At 45.5% G+C, this 20,099-nt stretch overlaps 2 protein-coding genes across 4 annotated transcripts in view; one reads left to right on the top strand and one right to left on the bottom strand.

The window, feature by feature from the left end:
* Positions 1 to 5,533, top strand: part of LOC123096150 (uncharacterized) — a 6,035-nt gene extending 502 nt beyond the window's left edge. The window contains exons 2-6 of the mRNA XM_044517776.1: positions 1 to 834; positions 1,788 to 2,252; positions 2,401 to 3,432; positions 3,691 to 3,844; positions 4,095 to 5,533. The exon at positions 1 to 834 is cut by the window's left edge and continues 12 nt beyond it. Of these exons, the coding sequence (XP_044373711.1) occupies positions 1 to 834; positions 1,788 to 2,252; positions 2,401 to 3,432; positions 3,691 to 3,844; positions 4,095 to 5,056 (3,447 nt within the window). The 3' untranslated portion in view covers positions 5,057 to 5,533. The remainder of the gene's footprint in view (positions 835 to 1,787; positions 2,253 to 2,400; positions 3,433 to 3,690; positions 3,845 to 4,094) is intronic.
* Positions 5,386 to 16,238, bottom strand: LOC123096149 (calcium-transporting ATPase 3, plasma membrane-type). 3 transcript variants are annotated; one of them, XM_044517775.1, is made up of 20 exons: positions 15,908 to 16,238; positions 15,632 to 15,804; positions 14,922 to 15,095; positions 14,561 to 14,684; positions 14,371 to 14,471; positions 14,120 to 14,206; positions 13,709 to 13,804; positions 13,275 to 13,395; positions 12,995 to 13,123; positions 12,281 to 12,372; positions 12,054 to 12,165; positions 11,333 to 11,643; positions 10,951 to 11,186; positions 10,582 to 10,698; positions 9,627 to 9,742; positions 7,532 to 9,477; positions 7,290 to 7,448; positions 6,794 to 6,965; positions 6,410 to 6,708; positions 5,386 to 6,054 (listed from the first exon to the last, which is right to left on the bottom strand). In XM_044517775.1, the coding sequence occupies exons 1-20, from the start codon at positions 15,993 to 15,995 to the stop codon at positions 5,779 to 5,781; spliced, it is 4,929 nt and encodes a 1,642-aa protein (XP_044373710.1). In that variant the 5' UTR covers positions 15,996 to 16,238; the 3' UTR covers positions 5,386 to 5,778. The 3 variants fall into 3 exon arrangements, with proteins under 3 accessions (XP_044373710.1, XP_044373708.1, XP_044373709.1); XM_044517773.1 differs by lacking the exons at positions 10,582 to 10,698; positions 10,951 to 11,186; positions 11,333 to 11,643; ... (9 more) ...; positions 15,632 to 15,804; positions 15,908 to 16,238 and adding an exon at positions 9,906 to 10,193 and having other exon boundaries at positions 9,627 to 9,681; XM_044517774.1 differs by lacking the exons at positions 10,582 to 10,698; positions 10,951 to 11,186; positions 11,333 to 11,643; ... (9 more) ...; positions 15,632 to 15,804; positions 15,908 to 16,238 and adding an exon at positions 9,906 to 10,122 and having other exon boundaries at positions 7,532 to 9,542; positions 9,627 to 9,681.
* Between the last annotated feature and the right edge of the window lie 3,861 nt (positions 16,239 to 20,099).

Here is a 20,099-nt window from a genome sequence, read left to right as displayed (position 1 = left end):
CTCCCCGACTCCCACCCAGTCCTCCTCTCCCTCCCGCAAACCCTAGCCCAAGCCCTCTCCGCCGACCCGGACCCCGGCTGCGGCTCCGTCTCCCCCCGCGCCCCCGCCGCCGTCCTCCTCCACCTCCTCCTCACCCACCCTCTCCACCCGCCGCGATGGGACGACCTTCTCCGCCCGCTCGCGCTCCTGCACGACCGCCTCGCGATCCTCGCCACCGAGGACCCGCCCGTCGCCGCGCTCGCCGCCTCCTGCTTCGAGCTCGCGTGGCGCGCCGGGGCTCCAGGGCGCGACGCGCTCGTTGCCCAGACCCTGCCTTACCTCTTCTCCCAGGCGCTCACCTCCGGCTCCAATGCCAGGCCGCTCCTCCGCCGCCTCTTCGCCCTCCGCGAGGCGCTGCCCCTGCTCGACTACACCGACGAGAGCATCTCGGACTTCAAGATGCTCCTGCTGCGCTGCTTCGTGTCGCCCCACTTCCTCAAGGCCGAGGAAGGGAGGAAACTCCTCGCGCTGGTGCTCGGGGTCAGCGAGGGACTCGCCAGGGAGGGGCTGGAGCTCATAAGGGCCCAGGTGGGGATGATGCGAGGGAGGCGGGCGGCCGTGGTCGCCTACGGCGAGGTGGTGTTCAGAGCGTGGAAGGACGCAGGGTGGGTCAGAGGGGAGATCGGGGATGGGTTTCTGCAGGGGATGGTTGAGGCAGCAGTACATGCCGCCGACAAGGAGGTGGCTAGGGCTGCTAGGAGGATACTGTGGGCGTTTGTCGAGCAGAAGGCAGTGGCTGGAGTTGAAAAGTTGGTCTTCAGGCTGTCTGAGCCTGTGCTGTTCCGGTCATTGCAGGTACGCGCATTGTCTTGCACTTCTCTGGTGGGTGGTAGAACTGACTTGAAAAATGCTTGCTCTGCTGTTGATGAAATAACAATTCAAGTGATTTGTTGATGAATTATGATAGTACAGTGTTTAGCTTAGGAAAGGTGTAGGCATGTCAGACAGTGGGCTCTGCTAAAATGCCTGGTCCTAGTAGTGTTATTCTCACACACATGCATGCTGCTACAATAACAAAACCAGTAGTTAACACAGCTTCAAAGTACTCGCTGACATAACATGATAACAAACAAACAAAAAGGTTTAACTCGTCACATGGCTGTAAACTTCAAAAGCATCCACAATTTCACACGATTTCTTCACATGATATCTTAGCCTAGTGTTTGTATCTCATGTTAGCTTGTTAATCTTCCCACAAGGGAGAGTCTACACAAAGATTAGGTTTCTGGATAAAATGAGATTGGTCGGTACTGTGATACTCTAGGTAACAGTTTGTCTACTGGAATTTATTCATGTCTAAAATAGCAATGATAATCGCATATCAACATTTGATTAATGCATACTGAACAGTATTGGGATTCTATATAGGTAGGGTGTCATGTATACTATTGCTTTCAAATAACCCATCCACATTCCCAAAGCTCCATAGTCGGTCATCACTGTTTATGCTCTAGGTATGAGAGAAACATTACAACCTATAATCTTTTTAGAACAATGGCCAAGTTTACTAAATTCAATGGATTACTTCAAGTTTAGTTTGTACTCAGGAAGTTGTAATCACTTTTCTTGTTTCACTTTTAACATGTACTCCCTCCGTCCCATAATGTAAGACGTTTTTTAACACTACAATAGTGCCAAAAAGCGTCTTACATTATGGGACGGAGGGAGTATTTGTCAAGAAATAGTAGGTATGGAACACTTTAAGTTAGACATTCTTATGGCTATCTCAAGTGTCTACTTTGTGGCAGGTTGCGAACTCTAATGTTCGCCATAATGCTTTACATCTTCTACTGGATTTATTTCCCCTCGAAGACCCAGATGTGACAAAGGATGTCAACGATCCTCTGTTAGAGAAGCAGTTCTTCCTGCTAGACAAACTTCTCATAGACGACTGCCCAGAAATACGGGCAGTCGCAGTTGAAGGAATTTGCCGTATTCTTAACCAGTTTTGGGAAGTTATTCCATCGCCAACCATTTCAAAAAATTTGAGTAAAATTGTTGATGACATGTCCAAAGATTCTTGCAATGAAGTTCGTCTATCAACACTGAATGGCCTGATATACTTGCTTGACAATCCACAAAGTCATGACATAATGAAAGTGCTACTTCCGAGATTAAGCGATATGGTTTCTGATCCTGTTTTATCTGTCAGAGCTGCTGCTGTAGATCTCCTGTTAACTATTCGTGATCTTCGATCTTTCCAGTACAATAAGGTATGGTACATAGTTATTGCATGCATATCTTGATTTACACTGTAACCTAACTGACCTTTGCATTTACAGAACTTTCAATTTGAGCAAATAGGCTAGCGTATATTTGGATATTTCTGGGTAGGAGTTTAATACACACTTTTCTGTTCAGGTTGTTGGTTTGGGTACTCTATTGTCTTCACTTGCAGATGATCATCCCCGTGTTGCTAAAAAAATCACAAAGCTTCTCATTCCTTCTTACTTTCCATCTAAGTTGCCTTTAAAAGAAGCATGTGATCGCTGCATTGCACTCATAAAGAGATCGCCGGCAGCTGGGGCAAGGTTTTGTGAATTTGCTCTGTCTGAAGGATCAACCCCGCAGCGTCTTGTTGGGCTTATTAAAGTCTCTATTAGTCGGGCATTGTCACCATCAGGATTGAATTCAGAGCAGACTGATGGTCTTGTTATTGCTTCCGCCAAACTAATAAAAAGCTTATCTGACGAGGGCTCTAATTTGGTTGCTTTGAGAGAGTGCTTTGCAAATGCTAAACTGAAGCTGCTCTTTAAAACTGCAGTTTCTGATGGTGCCCAGGCTGCTCTTCTCAGCATGGTGCCAGTGGTATCACCTGATGATCTATGTGTGTTACATATCGAATGCATGAATATAGTTGTGAATGCTGCAGTGACTTCCAAGCAGGAAGAATGTCAAGAAGCATTGTTGGCAGCGCATAAGTTGGTACATTTGAGTGGCCGTTCTGATGAAATGTTTGAAGAATTGACTAATATTTTGCAATCTAAAGCCTCTTATTTTTCTGGGATTTATGGACTTGAACCTCCATCGTGCCCTGTTGCATCTACAAAGAGGAAGAAAGGGAAGTCGCTTAAGAAAACGCCAGCAAGGTCTGACGATGTGGTTGGAAATAGGTCATCCACACCAGTAATCCTGAATAATGAAGAACTTGCTGCTGTAGGGGGAGCAGCATGGCAGCTTAATGAAATACTAAAAGCTGAGGAGATGAGAGCTGCTTTTGTGCAATCTTATGCAGAAATTGCATTTTCTTCTCTGAAGGTCATTTCTCAAGTGTACATTGAGCAGTGCCTACATTTTGAATCTCTAGACCTCAGTCCAGTGTTGGCTTATTTGAGTTTGGCTACATATAGTGCTCTTCAGGATGTTGATCAAACGGATATGAGCTGCTCTGAGGTGAGTCGATTTACGCAGTGCCACCACACCTGTTTTCTTGTTTTTTTAAGGGAAACACCTGTTATCTTGTTGTTAAACCATGCTTATCTGGTTATGCATCAGTAGGAACAAATCTAAGATCTGTTTTTTTGTGCGGGTGTAGACTCGTTGATTGCACTACTGTTATCTTAGATAGCTTTCCATAGATCTGTGTGAATGTTATTCAGTATTTGTATTTAATATTTTGCTAGTCTCATTGTAAATTTCATCTTGTGTCAGTCGACAATTGTCAACCAGTCACTGGACCATCTGCTGAGATGCTATGATAGATTTGTAAATGGATCTGTTACTGTTTCCACCAACTCAACTTCAAAATTGAACAAGAATAAGGAATCTGCAGAACATAAACATCAGCAGCATGTCACCCCTGAAGGTATGGCTTCACAAAACCCATACAAGCTCTTTATGTGGCAATCCTCTTTAAATTGATTGTTTATTCATCAACTCAAGTGAGTATCTGATGTTCTGATAGCATGCAAAGAGTGTAAATAGAAATTTCATGTTTAAAATCATCGTTATCTGTGCATATTGTATCAGTGCTGCATAATTTCTTGGTCAAATTTTTTTTCCTACACAATTTTTCTTATTACCTCATAAATAAGTAAGTGATGCATCTTGTGCAGGAAATCCAGTGGAATGCACAATAAATGTGATTATGCTTGGCACTTCAATTCTTAAGTTCATTGTCGATACAACAACCATCAAGCTGGTCAATGAGAGTAAAGTAAGATGTGTCGGATTTGGATCATCTTACACAAAATATGCAGTGTCAGCCATGAAAAGGCACAGTGAGGGCTCATCTTTCAATGGGGATGATCTGAAAGACATACTGATCCTTACACGAAGCTCCTTCACTTACGCAGCCAAGCTGCTTCATTTGGTGCTAGCAAGCTCAACCGAGTCGGCGAGTCCCCCAGAGGAGGCCTTCCTCCTTGCCAATAATCTTCTTGATCTTGTACCCGCTGTCGAATCCTTTGCAGGCCCGAGATATGCTCTCACACTAGTTTCTGTTGTAAAACAGTGGCTGCCAGTCCTGATATTGGGTCTTGGATGCCGCTGGTTGATTGGGCCAGAAAGTGAGATGGCTACCAAGCCGTGCAACTTGGGTGACGCTGACTTACCACTGTGGGTTGCTGCTCTGGCCAAGAATGAGCTGCTTGAGGCGGAAGAACCTAGGGAGGATGATCAGAGCGAGCAGGGCAACGAGCACGAGGAGTCACCGTCATCCAAAAAGCTAGCAGAATTGATGGTGACCCTGCTGAAGAAAGGAAGCCCTAAGATCCTGGATTCCTTGGGTGGCATTTTGCTTTCCAACCTCAAGTTGGCGCTGCAGAGAGCGGAGCACGGCATCGTCTTAGGCTTGGCATGCTTTGTTTGTGACAAGCTGCTTGCGAGCAGCAGCAGCTCGTCAACCTCTGAGAACCTGCGGCTCACTCATGATTCCCTGCGCGAGAGCTTCTTTGAGATCGACAGGCATTGCAGGGAGGGCCTTGTTGATGATGAAGGTTCAATGCAGAAGCTGGAGAGCGCAAAAATATTGATACAGTCAGTACTCCCCTATGATGCATGCAGTCAGACGAGCTGACTGGTGACGGGGGAAGTTAGTTAACCTGGCAAGTACGTACTTACCAGTTACCACTCAGAAATCTGCGTTTCTCAGAGAATTTCTGTGTAGATATACGGCAGTTGGTTTCTTGATTCGAGACCCAGCTATCCTTTCACTTCGCTGCAGTTTGGGAAGGTGCTATGCAGTACGTTGTAGGCAAAGTATTTTGCAGCAGTACCCTGTTGCTGCAGCTGTGTATGGACATCTACTTGACAGAAGTCGTCAATTGCACAAATTCCAAATCAAATAAGCAACCATGTATGTTGCTGGAACATTTGATATGTACTGTACGAGCATTAAGCTGCCGATTTGTTCGAATGAATCAGCTTCTTTTAACAATGAATCACTGTAATCATTGGTGTAACAATAGTATTACATATGTACAATCTCATGAGGTCTACCCCTACACCAGTTGAAACATCATAATGCAAAGTTAGTGTGCCATATTTGTATTAAGTTATTTTGCGCTGGGCAATTTACCATTTGCCTTGGTTTTCAAGTGCAGCTGTTTAATCTGCATTGCATGTCTGATCTGGGGCATGCAGGAAGTGGCATCGAGTCGGATGTTTCTTCGTGGTACGGTGTCAATCTTCGATTCTTGATTCACGGGACACTATTGTTCAGACTCCATGATCATGAGAAATCACTGGCCAGCATCAGCTTACCATGATATATATATGTTGATGATATTTTGCTCTAGTCTACAACTTTCCATAACCGTCGTGTTCTTCATGAGGTTCTACGGAAATGAGCTTGATCATGGCGGCAATGGGCATTCCAAGGAAGCCAAAGAGGATGCAAATGAGCCACTGGAGCTGGGTCAGCAGGGTGGTGTTGGCAAAGTCACCCAGGAACTGGACCAGGATGAACTGGAAGACGACAGTGCCGGTGAGAACGCCCACGAAAATAGAGTTCTCCGACATTCCCTTCAGAACATTGATCTCCTCCATCTCCCTTGAGCTGACCTCATTGAACACCTACGGAGACACAGATCAAAACGGAGCCATGAATGAAGGAGAAAAACAGCGAATTGTTTGATTCTGCTTGAACACAGTAAAAACAAAACAGAGATCCCAAAACCAAGAAAATCACATCATAGTAATCCTCTGCAAGAAATTGTGCACTTCTGTTGGCATTTCAGATCAAATAATTATTACTATCGCCATGCTACCTTCTTCTCTCTTCACTGTTTTAAATGATATATTCAACTCATATGATGATAATCCTAGTCCCACTCTATCTGGTTCTAGTATTTATCAACTCCTTTCTGCCCCTGGTACTTTACAAGAAACAATGGTAAAAGACGAGACGATTATACGACAGTCGACATACCTGGCAGAAGACAAAAGTGTTGAATATGATTGTATTTAGGACAGTGTCAGCCTCGGAGCCTTCAAGCCCAAACACATATCTCCCTTGACTTTGTAGGTACCAGATGACGGTGAATTGGTACAACGACTGCCCCAGAATATTCCTCCACATCACGTTTGTGATGAACTTCCCTGTCCTTCCTACGGGTGCTTTCTCCATCAAGTTATCGTTAGGTGGTTCGGTGGCAAGTGCTAGTGCACCTAGGGTGTCCATGATCATGTTCACCCAAAGAAGTTGAACGGCTGTCAGCGGCGCATCTCCTGGCATGAGTTAGTAGACCGTGAGATGGGAGACATGTTGAAACCAACAATATCATGGGTAGGCAGTCCTGTGGGTAGGGTATACCTGTAAAGCAAGCGGAGGAGAAGTTGACTAGTAATGCAACAATATTAACAGTCAACTGGAACTGCACAAACTTTTGGATGTTGACGTAAACAGAGCGTCCCCATTTCGCAACAGTAACAATCGTGGAGAAGTTGTCATCCAGAATCACGACATCAGCGCTCTCTTTCGCCACCTGCGCAAATGCATAAAGCAACTTAAGATGAACTTAAAGGGCAAATGTCTGTCAAAAACTTAGAGAAGGCTTTACCAACCCAGGAACCAGATAAATATTTTACTTTGGTTTCTAGATTCACCAGCAAATAATATTGGCAAACCACAAACAATAGCAAGTCAAACCACGTATATAGTTATAGTCCTAGGAATAATCCACACCCCACAGTTCCACTACATCCCAAAGCCAAACATCCCTTCATAACTTCATATAAAACCAGAGAAATGTATAGTATAAGCCACGACATTTCAACGCTATGTATGCATTACTCAGTGGTGTTATTACCTCAGTCCCTGCAATGCCCATGGCAAGTCCAATATCTGCCTCACGCAGCGCAGGTGCATCATTAGTGCCATCACCAGTCACAGCGACAACTTCATTGGAAGTTGTGCGCAAGTACTTCACAAGTGCAAGCTTATCAAGTGGCGATGACCGGGCTAGTACCTTTAGTTGCACAAGACTAGCACATGAGAATTCACTAGATGGATAGACTTGCGAAGCCAAGATAAAACAGAGGAATGGCAAACCTGCATTTTGGGAATCAGCTCAAGGAGTTCTTCAGGTGTTTTCTCTCTGAACTCAGCACCTTCAATAGCAAGACCGCCATCAGTAAGTATACCACATTCACGGGCAATTGCCTTTGCTGTATTAATATTGTCCCCTGTAACCATTTTAACTGCAATGCCAGCAGACCGGCAACTTGCCACAGACTCCCTGACACCCAGACGCACAGGATCTTTAATACCAACAATGCCAATGAATGTGTATCCTTGCAGTGGTATTTCCTCTTGAGTAGAGCCATCTTCCAATCCCCTGTAGGCAAGGCACAGTGTCCTAAGAGCTTCACTCGAAAAGGTTTCAATGGTATCATTGAGCAAGTTGGCAGTTTTCTTATCAAGGGGAACAACACTACCGCTGCCGTCTATGAACTTATCACAGGCAGCCAATACTATTTCTGCAGCACCCTTACAATGTGCACGGTACCCTCCTCCAGGAAGCTCGAGAATAACAGTCATCCTCTTTTTTACTGAATTAAAAGGCTCCACTTTGACAATCTTACTTTCCTGCCGTTTTTGTTTGTAGTTTCCACCTAATGACAGTGCAAATTCCAACAAAGCTGTCTCGGTAGGGGTACCTATTATATCTTGCTTTCCATTTTGGTCAATCACGACTTCACCACCAGTGTTGGTAAGTATGGATTCTAGAAGAGTTTCTACTGCAACTTCTGGGAGTTCTGAAGACAAACTAGAAAGTGGATCGTTAAATTCCAAGGTGTTCCCACAGATGCAGGCCTTAACAACAGTCATGCGATTGGATGTTAGTGTTCCTGTCTTATCACTGCAAATGACTGTGGCTGATCCCATAGTTTCGCAGGCAGCCAACTGCCGGACCAGTGCCTTATCATTCATCATCTTCTCCATCGCATAGGCAAGGCTCAGTGTGACTGCTAATGGCAACCCCTCAGGCACAGCAACGACAACAATTGTAACCGCGACAGCAAAATGATTCAATATCTCTAAAACATCATCTCCTGACCAGCTCAAAAGAAGCCCATCATGATATTTCTGGCCAATTAACTCTTGGGAGAGGACAATGAAAGTTAACACAGCAAAAAACAGGCCGATTTTCCCAATAATATTTGCAACTCCACTAAGTTTAACCTGAAGCGGAGTCTCATCATTCCCACCTTCAGTGAGGGCAGCCATTAGCTTTCCCCATTGTGTCCGCATCCCGACCGCTGTAACCAGCATTTGGCCAGACCCATCTAGGACTTTGGTCCCTGATGAAAGAAAAGGCTTGTCTTCATTTACATCGACAGGCTCACTCTCTCCAGTTAGACTGGACTCATCCAACAACAGAGAAAACCCGGAAATAAATACACCATCTGCAGGAACCTGATCTCCAACCGCTAAATGGACAACGTCACCGGGAAGAAGATCATCTATCAATGTCCTTTGTCTGAACCCGTCCCTTGTAACCTGAACAAGAATTTTCCTCTTTTCTTTGTCCAGGTCCCTGAATTGCAAAGACTGCTGGTAGTCACTTGTCGCGGTGACAGAAACAACCAGGATGATACTCGCGAAGATTCCGATGCCATCATGGGAGCCATTCGGCCAGCCTTCCGTGGCGATGCCGACAGTCAAAGAGACAAAAGCACATGCAGCAAGGATTATCAGAGTGGTGTCTTGCAGTGCATCCCATACAAACTCCCAGAAGCTGCGAGGCTCGCTCTCAGCGAACTTGTTTACTCCATAAATTTCCTGCCTCTGCCCCAAGAGGCCCTCACGCGTGCTTATCCCATCGGTCAACGACGTCGCTAGCTTGTCCGCAATCCCGTCTAACTGGCCGTGCTCGGTCAGCCTTTCCGTGTCACGGCTTTCGACAATGGATGTCAGTTCATCGGCGTCGATCTGAAACCCTGCCGCTCTAACATCTTCAGGGACGACATACTGACTGCTCTGGAGTGAAAGACCTGAGCACATATGTTTGGGGCAACACGCTTAGAAGATGCTACTAGCACTCTAGCAGCGTCCCAGGCTGCATTCAAATAAGAACACAGTGCGGCACAACTTGAGGCCCAAGCTATGTGATAAAGCGACTGAATCTTTGTGTGGTCGTTACCATTTTGTAGCTGCACGGCGGCTTTGGATGCGGATGCAGCAACCTGCAGCTTCTCCTGCAATACATATACAACATTCATCCCAGTTAAGTTAGTATGACGAGGTAGCTGAATTACACTGCACTTGTGCAAATGAAATGGTAGAACTTAGAACAAAGTTGCAACTAGAGAAGAAGATTTTTGGTCAGCCAAGCTGAGGACATGGATTGTTTCGTGAGCTCCGATTTCAAGCGCAAGGCAATAATCTATTTGACGAGGTGGAAAGGGGGAGGGGGTCGTACACGTTGGGGTCGAGGGGAGCTGGAGAGCTGGCCGGCGGCGGCGAAGCGGAAGCCGCGGCGGTCGGGCCTCTCCGTCTTCGCCGCGCCGCAGGGGTTCCGGCGACACGGCCGCCGGAGCGTCGCCGTCGACACGCCTAGACCCGGGCGCGCCCATGGGGTCCGACGGCAGGGGAGAGCAGCTGGCGGTGACGCGGCGCCGTAGAGGGGGGCGAGCTGGAGGGGCCGAGCAAGGAGGCCGCTGTGCATCTTTCTGATATCTTCGTTTTACGTGTCTCTAGCATTTGACACAGATATTTACCAGCCTAGCAAGATATTTCTTTCACCTGAAAATCCTCCATTGTTTCTCTCTGGAAAAGAAGTACACGCTCCTTCAAATTTTTAGGTTTAGAGGTTATAGAATTTTTGTATAGTCACCAGGTATCATGTCCAGTTTGTTGCACGAAATCATATTTACCCACTCTACCCCTGAAACTCCATTTCTCTTCAGGCCTGAAACTCCATTTCTCTTCTGGGAAAGTCCGTCTCTTTCGCGACGATTTAACTCAAATGCCGAGGCGATATTTACATATTATTCTCAACAACGGAAAAACAATAATACATGTACAACAGTCTGTAACTGGGCTCACAACATGTCGTTACAGTGTTGCCTACAAAACTTGTGGCTCTGCTATCTTACGAGTTCTTGTTACATTTGAGGAAGAAAGAATCAATGGGTATATGTTTTCCCTCTTTGGAGGACTTGAGTTTCTTCTTGGGCGTGGGTGTGCTAGTAGAGCATGGCCGTTCAGCTAACCTGCCACATACATTACAGGACAATACTATGTTACATCATGTCCATCTCATCTCTAAATGGTGGCATAATAATGCAACATAAAAAAGCTAATACTATGTTTCAATGAACTTCCCATTCGAGCGAACTATTTTTTTCCCAAATAATTATGGGAATTGGAGTCAACATAAGCATATATGGAAATACTGCGGTGGCAGAAGCACAAAAGCAATAGGCAACAACATAACTATTAAGCATATGGCAACAGACAAATACCTTTCCTTCGAGAGGCGGGCTGTGCTGTCTACCGCCTCTTCCTGCTGCAACATTTCAGCCAAGTGGAAATCCGAATGTTCCTGCCTTTCCTCCTCAAAACATGGAGGCAGCTCAAATCCGCAGAGGGAGCAAATATAGCCATCTACCCAGAAATGCTGACCAGGTTTACTCGACGAAGCACAAGCTTTGGAGCTTGTCAAGTCGCCCAACTCATCAAACTTCTCGGTCTGTGTAACCTGCATGAAGAACCGAGTTTGATTGCTTCTATCATCAAGCATTTGTGACCAATCTGTAGAGGAAATGGATGGTGTGGGGGAATGCACGCTTTCTCTTGGCTGCAGAAACGTTGATCAAATTTCAGTCGAGAGGTTGAGACACATACCTTCCAACTGCTTGAGGCGGCCTCGTTATCATAATTGACCGAGCTCGCTCCTTCTGCAACAGATGAGTTCTCTTCATGTGAGGGCTGTTGATCTATGGAGACATCTTTCTCTGCATCATGTATCGAACACTCGTCCTTCGTTGTTGCATCATTACAATCGTTATGCCCTCCTGAGACATCAATGCAACTTGCGCCATTCGTTCCATTGGTATTTGAGTTAATATCCGAGGAATGAAAAAACCGATCTAGTGTCTTTTGTGTTGGGCTAGTTGAATCATCCTTCTCACCACTGAAGTGAGACATTCGCAACCCTGTAAAAGTGTATTAGCATGACAGTTAGATTGACGTCCCTGAGCAGCAAGAGCAAAGGAACGTCAAGTATAAACAACGCAATACGATTGGCATAAAACAGATTATATCAAAACATGGAGATACAAAACATCAGTGTGCTCAACTGCTAAGGTAATGAAACATGCACCAAGCCAGAACCACATGCCCTATTGCTCCAGGTTGTCAAAGCAACCAGACCAACATGAGGAGGATGACCCAAACTGTGTAGATTTGTAGTGAATACTTCAGTGACAATGAGATTCAGGTACAGGTGATTGTGATCTGAGCTTTCAAGTCATATCAGAAGTTCAAAAAGAAACCAATACAGGTTCCAGCCAACTAGCAATCATCAAACTTGACACAAAGAAATAGTTTAGATGCTCACACCTACCCATCAATCTCAAAGAAAGAGGCATTTCAGCCTTGAGCAACTTCTTAGCGTAGATCAGGATGTCTTCCTTGGAGCTGATGTAGTTTTGTGCAGTTGCTGCTCTCGTCCTAACCTGGTTTAGATGGTTCATTACTCTAGTGAGCCATGAAACAAACCATCTCTCTTGGCAATCTCGGTGCAATAATTACCAATAACTAGTCAATTTTATACACATAGGAGATCAGAACCTCAAAAGCTGCAGTCTTTAGTTTGAGTGTTAGCGTTCTTCCCTTCAAACACTCCTTTTGCATGTCATCAGCTAAATTTTCGGCGAGGTTATCTGAAAATAGACAATCATTTGTGAGCCGTGCATTGAAAAGATGTTAGCAAGCTCACATCAGCGGCACATGAAAAGCCATATATCACCTCTTTTAATGTCCCTAAAGGGTTTATTCACATGCAGATTGTTTTTTATGATACTGGTACTTCTAGGCATCACAAAGTAAAACAAAACAGTATTGTTGTCAATCTTTCCCCAAGTCGTGACAACTGCTCTATTATTTTAGCATGATATAGAAGCAAAGAAGAAATGGTGCAATGATGCTTATTCTTTTAAGTGATCAGTCATTAATGAAAGTAAACGGTACATACTATACAATTGAGTTTAGGGTTGAAACTGGACGAACTGGAGAGTTCCAAGGAGATATTGTATGCCTTTTTCCTCAAGGAAATTAAACATATCATCCAATTGACCCTGTCAAGGTGCTTATAAATACACCCAGAATGAATCATAGTATTTGAAGATATTGCTCTTACAGAAAGAGGTGTTCTGTAACAAAATCTCGAACAAATACTTAAGTACCAAGGGTGTCTGGGTATGTGATGGTAACATGTGAAATTGTCAAACTAGCTTCAATAATTCAAATGCACAACAAATACTAATTAAGAATAAGAATGTTTACCTAACTTCTCGAAAAGCAAATGGGAATCATTTGTTGCAGAGAAAGTTCGCTCGCAACTCATACTTTTTCTTAGCCTATGCTCAGGAGTTTCTGTGCCTCCTAATCCAAGGCCAACCGAAAGAAAGAAATCTGAAGAATATTAAAATGATCATATCTAGTAAGCAGATGACAATGTCTGAGTTTCAGAAGCTTGATTTCTGGTATCGTGATCTGGATAGATATAATATAGCTTCCTGAAAGCTTGACATAGAACAATTAAAAGTGTAATTAACATACGGACCTGTTGAGCCTTCAGAAAAAAGGGCGCATAAGAAAGCACCCTTTTGTAGCATCTCCTGGCATGTACTGATGCCAAGAACCTGGTGTAACATCTGTTCTGTTACCTTACCTATACCACCTATCTGCATACACAGATCTTCAAATAACAAATCAGTTCTTGTCTTCTCATGAATGTGCACAGAATGATATCACTTGATAGCTCGTAGTAAATAACATTCCAAGTTAACAAAATAACTAAAATAGGAATTCATAAATGTAAGGAGCAACTGAAAATATTCTCAGGGCCTATATCACAAACCTATGTAAGACTGTACAATGGAATATGTCATAGCCTAAGTGCCTAACCAAGGTAAAAATGTGAAATATGATATGAAAAGAATAATGTGCTAAAAGAACACTTCCATAACGAACATGAACCTTCTTGCTATAAAGTACCTTTCTTATAGGTAACGTTGATACAAATGTCGTCACAGCATCACGGTCATTTGGCAGAATAAATTGTCCATTAGGCTTGTTAATATCAGAGCAAACCTAGCAAAGAGATTCCAGAACAATTATAAGGGCATAATTAGATTTAAGATGAGTAAAGATGATGCGTTAGCTTAAAAATCTCCAGCCATGTGTGGCAAACAGCCTTTCCAGTTACAATCCATAATGGCTATAGAAAGTGAACTAGTACTTACCAGCACCATTCAACAAGTCTGAGCTTATTAATTTAATTTAAACCCAATGTGACATCCAAATATAGGCAGGCGAAAAATAAACACGTAGCATGACCAGTCCATTACCTCAAGGAATCAAAGTTAAGCAAAAATGAATAAATAGAAAAGAACTTCAGGCTCTGACCTTTGCAATCATGCGGTTTGGAGCAACCCCAGCACTACATGTTAGACCAGTTTCTTGGTGAACGGCATCCCTAAGCTCAGAAGCAACCTGTATATGAAACACAGGCGATGTGAGCAGCAAGCTTACAATATTGTAGTACTAGCATGTTGAAAAAATAATATAAACCATGAAGGGCAAATCAAGCCATATCACCATATGCACTTGTTAAGTAAGCCAGGAGAATTGTGATTACTGGTAAAGGTTAAGCTTACCTCCTCGCCTGTAATGCCTCTCTCACTGCAGACTTCTGTAATATCGAGGTATGCTTCATCTAGACTCGTTGCAAAGAAGTTGGGATCATACCTCTGGAAAACTAAGGCAACCAATACTTCAATAATGATTTCTGCTCAGCTATATAGCATATATGTTTAAAGGTTTCCAAATGAGCATCACGTTGCAAACCTTTTCTTGCCAATCCACTATAATGAGTGTATCTTCCAAAATTTGGACGGACAAAAACCAAGTCAGGACACAGTTTACATCCAATAAAACCAGGCATCGCTGCACGAACTCCAAACTTTCGTGCCTGCATGATTAATTAATTACACCATACACCAGATAACAGGGAACATTGCTTGTAGTTTTGACAAACAAACAAAATAGCCAAACCCATTTCAGATAATCCAGTTTAAGGTGATTAGCATTTGATAGTTCATCAACCATACTTCCACAGGAAAGGGAACGGATTACCGAGCACATTATCACTAATGTATTTTTTAGTGATTAGAAGAAATGACAAATGTCAAGAACCTTGTATGCTAACCTCATAACTGGCGGTAGCTATCATAGACATGCTACCTACTGCCAAAGGTTTTCCCTTCAAGGATGGATTTTCCAATGTCTCAACAGCAGCATAGAAGGCGTCCATGTCCGTGTGGAGCCATATCTTTGAAAGATCCCGTGAAGCTTCCAACTCCAAAATTTTCTTTTCAGCAACCTGAAATTTTGTCAGCGCATAGGCATGACGGCATAAAAGAGCAATACAGGATCAGATGAGTTGAAACGCACCATGCTACATAAACTATTAAGCCATACTAACTTACCAAACTGGTGTCAATACAAACTAAACATTGCTGCGATGCTAAAGTTAACATGCCCCGGACCACAGCCCAGATCAGATTAAGATCATTAACCAAACAACACAGATCAGGTCAAATCATCAAACCAACTCAGAAGAGGGCAAGATCATCAATTCGGCATTGCAGACATGAACATCTCTAGAGAGCACAGGTACAGAAGTAAATGTTGGTGAATTGATCATTCGATAGTACACTACAAGAATAAAAACAGCATGCTGTATTTTAGTTGAGCTTTATGATGAATAGTTCATCAACTAGGTTGGGGGGAACAAGCATAAATGCACAGATGTTGGGGCATAACAACAGGGCAGTACAGATCGGTACTTGGGCAAGGTGTATCACAAAATAACAACCAGCAAACAAAGGTTAGCACAAAAAAATTGCTGCCCCGTACCTTCTGAAAATGTGATATGTCATTATCAGTTAACTTTGCACACTGTGCGCGCAGATGCTCAATTTTAAGCTTGGTAATCGCCTCCTTCTTCTGCTCATTTTCGAAATACTTAGAACCCTTGCTCATTTCATAGATCACCTTCTGCACCTTCTCTCTGTCAACTCCCTCCATTCCTAATGCAACGTGACAGGAGAATAAATACCAGTGCCACGTTGTACATGCTCAAACCCTACCGGCGCAATCTTAAGCCAGGAAAGAGGGGGAATGCAGTTTTACCAGCTTTGGCGTTGGTGTAGGCGGTGTGGTATGACTGCCACGGCCTATGCCCTCCGCAGTCCGATGGTGTCCCCGCCGCCGACGACATCGCTGCGGTGCTGGTGGGAGGTCTCGCCCACACCCGGCGCGGAGCGAACAAGAGAAGGAAATGGAGAGGCGCGCCGGGCGCCGGCTGAGGTCCTCTCCGCCCGGGATTAGGTGCGTTTAGGAGAGGAGGGACGGTGAGGGGATTATCCTCCGGCGAGAGGAGGTCAGAGCTCCGCCGCCAGCGTTATGGCGCGCGCGAAATAAAAAAGGGAAAGCGGCGAGATTTTCTTCCGCCCGACCTTTTTTTTTTGGAAAACGATCTAAATCAACTGACTGATTTTCGCCACGTGTCCCCGTGGTCGTCCCACTTCCCACTCTTTTCCTTATCTCACGGGAACCACTCATCCCTATCCTTTCATCGAAACGCAATCCCCTTTTCTTCTCCATGGCTTTCTCTCGTACTACTCCTCGCCATGGCCTTGCTTTTTTTCTCTGCTGCTGCCGTGAGGGAAAACCATCTGCGGTGGCTGGGGCGCCAGGGTGTAGACGGGCAGCCACGCGCTGCAAGCGCCTGAGCCGGGGGCGTAGGATGCTCCGCCGGTGGGCGGCGGAGCTACAGTTCAACGGGCGTGCTGCTGCACGGCGACGTCGGAGTTCCAGTGCAACACACAGGTGGTGGGCGGAGGAGCTGCAGTGCAACAGCCATGTGCCGGCGGCGGAGCAGTGCAACGGCCATGGTGTTGCGCACCGTCGGCGGAGCTACAGTGCAACGAGGCGTGGTGTTCTGCGCTAGCGGCAGAGCTGCAATGCAACACGCCGGTGTTGCTATGGAGCGTCGTCGGGGGCCGCCGGTGTTGCTATGGAGCTTCGCCAGGCCGCCGGTGTTGTATTGGAGCATCACTGACGTTGCTATGGACCGTCGTCGAGGCCGCCGGTGTTGCTATGGAGCATTGTCGGGGGTCGCCGGTGTTGCTATGGAGCGTCTTCGGGTCCGCCGGTGTTGCTATGGAGCGCCGTCGGTGTGCTGTATTGCCGCATCGCCGGGCAACCGGTGCTGTATTGAAGCATCGTCGGGACCACGTTGTGTTGCATATGGGTTATGACGGCTGGGCTGTTGCCGGAGCTGAAGTTGTCCGCCGGGGAACAGAGGAACCCTCGCCGGAGTTCCAAGCCATGGCGGAGTAGGCCATGTCTCTGGCGATGTGGTGCGCCATCGCGGGAGGTGGAGTAGGTGGAGGGGTGGAGGTGGAGAGAAGGGGCGGCGCCCGCGGGTCGTTGTAGTCTCCGGCGAGCTAAAATCGCAGGGCAGGTGGAGATGGAGGAAGCGCCCGCGATTTGCGGCCACAGGTGGGGATCTGTTCGCGTGGGGGGGCGTCCTGTTTCATTGCAACGCATCGACCGCTACGGGCGACGGGCTTTGCGAGGGGGAAGCGTGCACGTGCAGATCGAACGGACGCGGTGCTCTACATCGGACGGCCGCGAAGGCGACTTACGAATCGGATAGCATCGCCCAACTTACGCCTAGCATCGCCCTTTTTTGTTTTGCGGGTGCCCTTCTCTGTAGAATCGGGGAGATGGTGACGTGCACGCTGAAGGGTGGAGCTCGCGGACAAAGGCTGTCACACCTCCAAAGCCTTTTTTTAGTGAAAAAGTTCAAAATAAACTTTGAATTTGTAGACCAAAGCTAAATCAAATCCCTGAAATCAGCACACCAAACTTTCTATCCCGGTCTATTTTAAACCTTAGAGCGTTCCCAAACACGGACTGTGGAGGTGACAGGTTGAATTCCGGGATTTTTTTACTGTGGACGCGACTGGGCCGGTCCACCAGACACGAAGTGAGTTTCTTTTCTTTTTTCAATGCGCGACATAAAAATACAGAAAAATGAGACACTAGGGAGGAATCGAGCTTGCAACCTGACACAGGTTAACTGCTTGTGCTAGCCTTTTCTTTTTAGGGGTGCGCTAGCCTAAAACTAATGGCTGTTTTTTTTGCGAAAAAACTAATGGCCGTTAGTGCTATATAATCAGAGGCTGAACAGTTTAACCATATTGTAATCTCCGAAAGGTTAAAAGCAGTTTGAAAACAATTTTATAAAGGCAAACAAATAGTGAAAACTAAACAATTTTTGAAATCTCCGAAAATATAAAAAGTGCGAAAACTTTTTGAAAATTATGAACAAACACAATGAAAAAGCAAAAACTTTTTGAAACTTAATTTTTTTTAAACATGGGAACAAATATTGAAACCTGAACAAAATTTTAAGGTGCGAAGAATTTTAAAAAAAATGGGAACACATTTTGAAACCTGAACAAAATTTTAAAAATATTTAAATGATGTAAAAACATATGCGTATAGTTTATGAAATTTATATTGTCATTAAGAAAATGTAAAATGTGTATTTGGCAAAATGTTATAGTGTCACATTTTTTAAAAATGTTTTTGGAATTTAGTCAATTATTTGCGTTCAAAAAACATTAGGTATTATAAAGTTGTTCACATTTTTGTCAAGAAATGTTTCGAAATTTTCAAATATGTTTTCATTAAATGAACGCTCCTTTTTTTAGTATCATTGTATGAACGCTGCTTTGCTTTTTTATGCACGGCGTGCTAAATATAATCACCGCCAGCCATTGGGGCTATTTGCTAGGTGCGACCACTGCGAGTTCGAGGTTCCGTGTTCGGCTCTTCTGAAGCGCACTATTTCTGCAAGTATTTTTTGTCCCTCCTAACAGACGACAAGTGGGTTCCTGTAGTTAAAAAAATTATTGTCATTCCGAAAATGTAAAGGAATTTATTATCATTACAGGAAAAAAAACAGATCAAAGCGAGCGCAAGAGCGACTGCGCTAATGGGCCGCCCCATTCGTCCTCATGCCAGCGAGCCTGTCAATGATCCTTCGCATGTCACCAAATACCAGCTAAACTCCCCTAAAAAAAAGCTAAACACCCACAAGGTTTAAAATAGACTGGGATCGCAGAGTTTGGTGTACTGCTTTCCGAGATTACAAGTTCATGGTTTGATTTAGCTTTCATCTATAAGTTCAAGGTTTGTTTTAGACTTTTTCCTTTTTTTAACCTCCGAAGCCTTCGTAGCATCTACAGCGGGCGCCTCAAACGTCCTGGCGGACGGCCGAATACTGTCACGAAATGCGACTCAGATGGGCGCCCCAAATGGATCTCAAACGTCTGGACTGACCGGCACCTCTCATATCAAATATGGGGTGGATATAGGGCGCTCGGGCGCGTCCGCCACGTCGGCCCCGACCCATGCTGGCCCACTTGATCCCACATATATTTCTCCCCATCCGCTCGCCAGACCAAACCCTAGCCACTTCACTCCGCTCCTCTTCGCCACCCAAACTCCCGTTCGGCGATTTTCGGGCTTCTCCGATATGGCGAGCAGCGGATCTGACTTCGATCAGTCCGGATCCGTCGACTAGGTTGTCGTCCCGTGCGAGTTGGGGGAGGCAATGGCCTTGCACTCCGCCACTCCAGGGAGAATAGCGCCCAGCCGACGGTCGGATCTGTCCGGCGCGACTCCATAGCATCGGCACATCGGGCGCTCAGATCCTCCTGGCCTGGATTATTGCGGGCCCGGGAGCCTTTAAATCTCCGCTTCACAATCACCGAGAATTGTGTGCCCGCCGTGGGAAGGAGATGATAAGGGTGGTGGAGGCCCGCCTCGCTGCCGACATGGCGGCAACGCGGGTGACCGCAGAGGAGAGAGCATCTGCGCCCGCATTGTAAAGAAGAGGGAGTGGAAGAATATGCGTGCCCTTGCCAAAGAGCAGAATCGAGCGGTTTGCGCCATGGCCAGACTTACACCCAAGGAGGAGAAGGAGGACAGCGACGGGTCGGACAACTCCGGTGACGACTAGATCCGGCTCGATCCCTACTGCGTCTTCGACCGGTACTGCGAGAAGGGCAAGGGCATCCAAGGATTATCTTCTCCACCATAGACAAACATGTCAGATTTTGGTAGTCCGGTGTCATGTTAGTGATGTAGTAGGCGAACGGTGTGTGTAATGCATTGTTTACGTAGTGGCATGAGTTTGAATGGATTTGAGGTATACTAATTGAGGTGTCCGGTTGTGAGAAGGTAAATTTGAGCCTTGACCGGCCAGTGTATGCGGACATGCCCGGGCGCGCCTGCGGACGTTTGA

The sequence above is a fragment of the Triticum aestivum genome, chromosome 4D, assembly GCF_018294505.1.
Source record: "Triticum aestivum cultivar Chinese Spring chromosome 4D, IWGSC CS RefSeq v2.1, whole genome shotgun sequence".
NCBI classification, from domain to species: domain Eukaryota; kingdom Viridiplantae; phylum Streptophyta; class Magnoliopsida; order Poales; family Poaceae; genus Triticum; species Triticum aestivum.
The sequence above is the reverse complement of the archived record's forward strand: the minus strand, read 5'-3'. Positions and strand labels throughout refer to the sequence as shown.